Source organism: Zingiber officinale, chromosome 9A, assembly GCF_018446385.1.
Source record: "Zingiber officinale cultivar Zhangliang chromosome 9A, Zo_v1.1, whole genome shotgun sequence".
Taxonomy (NCBI): domain Eukaryota; kingdom Viridiplantae; phylum Streptophyta; class Magnoliopsida; order Zingiberales; family Zingiberaceae; genus Zingiber; species Zingiber officinale.
Genome location: NC_056002.1, coordinates 59,723,392 through 59,727,389, shown reverse-complemented (window position 1 = coordinate 59,727,389; position 3,998 = coordinate 59,723,392). Strand labels below are relative to the sequence as shown.

Sequence of the window (3,998 nt, the reverse complement as noted above, 5' to 3'; positions counted from 1 at the left end):
TTATAGTCATTTAATGTTGGATTTAATAATGTTATTAATGGGTTTAATATCTTCATTAATGTCGAGATGTTATGAAATCATTATTAATGGGTTTAATATCGTCATTAATGCCGAGATGTTACGAAGTCACCATTAATAAGTTTAATGTCACCATTAATATTGAAATATTATGGGCTCGCCATTAATTTTATATTAATACTTTTGCTGCACTCTTGAGCAAGTAGCAAAAAGATGTTCAAGTAGCAAAATATTGGTTCTTTCTTTTGGGCAAATTTTACCTCTATCGGTCCGACATTTGACACTCGTAGGTCGTGCTCACACACGAGTCAACTTGGTTCAGTACAAATCCAGACCCTGAATTTACACCCACCCCTGCACACTCACATGTGAAAGAGTCTCTCCCTATATTTATGTTTACAACATTAATGCATATGCTGTAATTTAAACCAACAATAAAGTCAAGAGACATCTAATGTGGGATTAAAAATCCATGCACAATGGAGTCTCTTCGTCTCCACCTCTTTATTCCATTCACATTTGCAATAGATTCTTATAAATTAGTTTACTTTTGTATTTTTTTTTCCACCTTTTTATTTCATATTCTTGTTGTATTGTTGTGAAAACTTATTGTATGAGCCTTCTCTACCTTCGGAAGGTTTTTGAGAATGAGAAGATTTAGTGGTGATAGATCATTATGACTAGGTCTTGGAGTAATCACTTTAAGATGATACAAATCAAGTAAAATATTGGTCTTGTGCATGTGGTGTTCAGTTTGATTCAAGTTTCCTGCTTCATATTTGATGCGGTGATAAGGGAGAACCTATCTGTCACGGGTCAAATGACACGGTGTCGGTCAAAGTCAAAGCGGTCAACGTTGAGCTTACAGTTATCCTGGTCGGCAAAGGAGTGGCCGAGCGGACATCACTCGGCCGGTAAGGGCATCATGTGTCGGTGTGCAAGAAAACGAGCTGCTCAGACCACCCGTCCGGCGCAAGGAATGACATTACACAGGAGGAGACAAGAAAGTAAAAGAGAGCACGCCATCTATCATTAAATATGAAGAAACTAAGACAAAGAAAAATACTACATTTATCATCAATGCACGGAAGTCAAGATAAAGAAGCCTTCTTCTGGCAATTAATATCATTAAATAAGGATAGATGAACAATCACAGAAAAAGGTATAAAAGGGTATGCCAGGTATGAGGAAGGGAAGATGGATCTATTTCTCAAATACTCATTCTCTCTTTCTGATTCTGACTTGAGCATCGGAGGGCCAACGTCAGGGACCCCTTCCTTGGTTTTTGTTTTGTTTTGCAGCATTGAAGTCTTCATCCCATCAGCAATCACCTCATCTCCGGTTTTCTAGCTTTCTTTATTCAGATAGGATCAATATTCAATTGGTAAGCACGAGATCGAGATGAAACAATCAAAGCTATTCACCTCCTCCAGCTCATATTGGTTCTAACATTGTCCTCCTTGGCATGGCTAGACTTATCCTTCAGTTCAACCCACATATTCTAGCTTCGCGGACTTTTCGATTCATCAATCGTGGATTATTAAGGAGTATCACACACTATTTGTAAGCTTTTAGGGCATGCATAATCTTAATTATTTGATTACTAAATAATCACATAATTAAGTTATGGGAAATAAAACATAATAAAATCTTATTTATTTGGAGATTTTAGTATATAACTTAGTACAAGAAATAATATCAGTCATCAAATCGAATAATAAAATAAAATATATTATTATTATTATTATTATTAAAATTAAAGGTGATATATAAATAAATAAATAAATTTTGATTATATTTTAATAATTTTTTATTATTTTAGAATTTTTTAAGCAAAATTTATTTAGTTTATCAATTAACTAAAGTTTTAAGTTAAAAACCTAAGGACCTAATTTTTTTTTTTTTTTAAAAAAAACACAACTCGTCCCTCTCTCACGCGCGATGCCTACGCCTACTACCCGTCGTTACTGCTAAGGGAGGATCTAGCGGGGGGTGGCGGTCGCTCCCTTGTCGACGGTGCAATCCGTAGTATTATGGGGTTTCACTGGTGGAGATGCAGGATACCACCCGTTGTTCAGATCACGATCGTCCCTCCATGTTTAAATTCCTAGATCCACCACTAGTTGTCGCTCACCGCTTGCCACCTCCGGTCAAATGCTAGTCATGCTGCATGCACCCACTGCTTAGCACCTCTGCCTGACTCCCACCATCTATGCCGAATGCACCAGCTAGCCGCCAAACACTGTCCCCCTGCCACCTCCGCCTCTGGCCACTTTGTAGCACGTGGACATTGTCGTTGGATTCCAGATAATCCAAAAAATCAAGAAAAACCTCCAAAATTGAAAGTAATATGATTTCATATTGTATTCCATAATTGATGGCTTGCGTATGCTAATGGTGTGGTGTATGGAAAATTACTTGGGAATGATTCATTACCTAAATTAAATAAAAATTTTATTATTAATCTTAACTAAGATTACCCATAATAACTCCCAATCCAACACACTCGTATGGTTTATTATTAAATTTATAGCTCTAAATCGTTAAATAATTTTCATAATTTTTTTACCTTTTAAACACTTAAAATTCTTGGTTAAATTCTTTTCGACATCAAATATCAGAAATTTTGGGATTTTGGAGACCACATAAAGATTTTTTAACAAAAAGAACGGCTAAATTGTAATTTTCCCAATATGAATTATGATTTATAAAAGCGGCCGACGCAGATCACGTGACAAGCACACTCCCTGTCCTCCACTGATCTGCATCCCCCTTTATAATGCGCGCTACTTCCGGCTTTCTTTGCTGTAAGAAAACAGAGAAGAACAAAAAGCAGACTAGGGTTTCATGGAGCGCTGCATTGCCGCCGCCCTAGTTTTACTAGCCTCCGCCGTGATCTGCGTCTCCGCCTCCGCCGCGCCGGCGATCGGCCACCGGGCGAGCGGGTTCATCCGATATTCCTGCCGGGCGACAAGGTACCCCCACGTCTGCGAGCGCAGCCTCTCGGCCATCGTACCGCCGGTCCGGCGGAGCGCCCGCAGCGTGGCGACTGCCGCGCTGGCCGTGAGCGCGGTCAAGGCGCGGTCGGCCTCCGCCTTCGTGGGCCGGATGTGCGGCGGGAAGCCGGCGATCCGCACGCGCGAGGCCGGCGCCGTGAGGGACTGCCTCGAGACGATGAGCGACAGCTTCGACCGGCTCCGGCGCTCGATCCACGAGATCCGGCGGATGGGGCCGGCCCGGACCCCCCGCTTCGCCTGGCACCTCAGCAACGTCCAGACCTGGGTCAGCGCCGCCCTCACCGACGAGAGCACCTGCCTCGACGGCCTCTCCCAGAACGCCGGCCCCGCCGTCCGCGCGGCGATCCGGAAGCGGGTGGTGTCGGTGGCGCAGGTCACCAGCAACGCCTTGGCTCTCGTGAACCGGCTCCAACCCAGGACCTGAACCCGGCTCGTATCCTACGCAGATGTCTTAGATCAAACTGTTGCCGTTCCATCTCGCATGCATGTAATTATATATATTATATAGATGTTTATGTGAAATCAAGGGGTGTCAATGTAAAATGTCGTACCCTCTGGAATATTTGGACCTGGAGACTGGAGTGAGGGGGGAGCCACTGCACTCTTTCGTTTTTTTTTTGTTTTGTCTTTTTTTAATAATCCAGAGTCCGTACTACCTCTAATTAATTCTAAAGGTACGGTCTTTTTTATTCGATTATCGAATAAAGGATCATTCAAATGCACGTTCGGTCCACCGATGATGGAGTAATGGGCTGGCGGTGGGGTGGGTAAGCATAATAAATAAATGAATGATGGGTTATAATGGGAACCTCCAATAATCCAGTTTTAGTGGCATGGTGTTTGAATCATGTAAATTATCCGTCGATCGAAAAATTTCTTGTGGGGCCGACGCTTAAAGGCGACATTGAGGGGCTGTTGTTTGTGGTAATTGGGAGTTGAGAGAAAGGAAATTAATTTCCATTC

The 3,998-nt window shown here is 42.3% G+C and overlaps 1 protein-coding gene across 1 annotated transcript; it reads left to right on the top strand.

The window, feature by feature from the left end:
* Nucleotides 1-2,828: 2,828 nt before the first annotated feature.
* On the top strand, nt 2,829-3,757 carry LOC122020331 (pectinesterase inhibitor 9-like). Its single transcript, XM_042578217.1, has one exon. It carries the CDS (start codon nt 2,866-2,868, stop codon nt 3,457-3,459), a length of 594 nt encoding a protein of 197 aa, XP_042434151.1. The 5' UTR covers nt 2,829-2,865; the 3' UTR covers nt 3,460-3,757.
* The last annotated feature ends 241 nt before the right edge of the window (nt 3,758-3,998 follow it).

Coding starts and splice junctions, on each gene's coding strand:
- LOC122020331 (XM_042578217.1), top strand. CDS start 2,866: ATGGAGCGCTGCATTGCCGCCGCCCTAGTTTTACTAGCCTCCGCCGTG.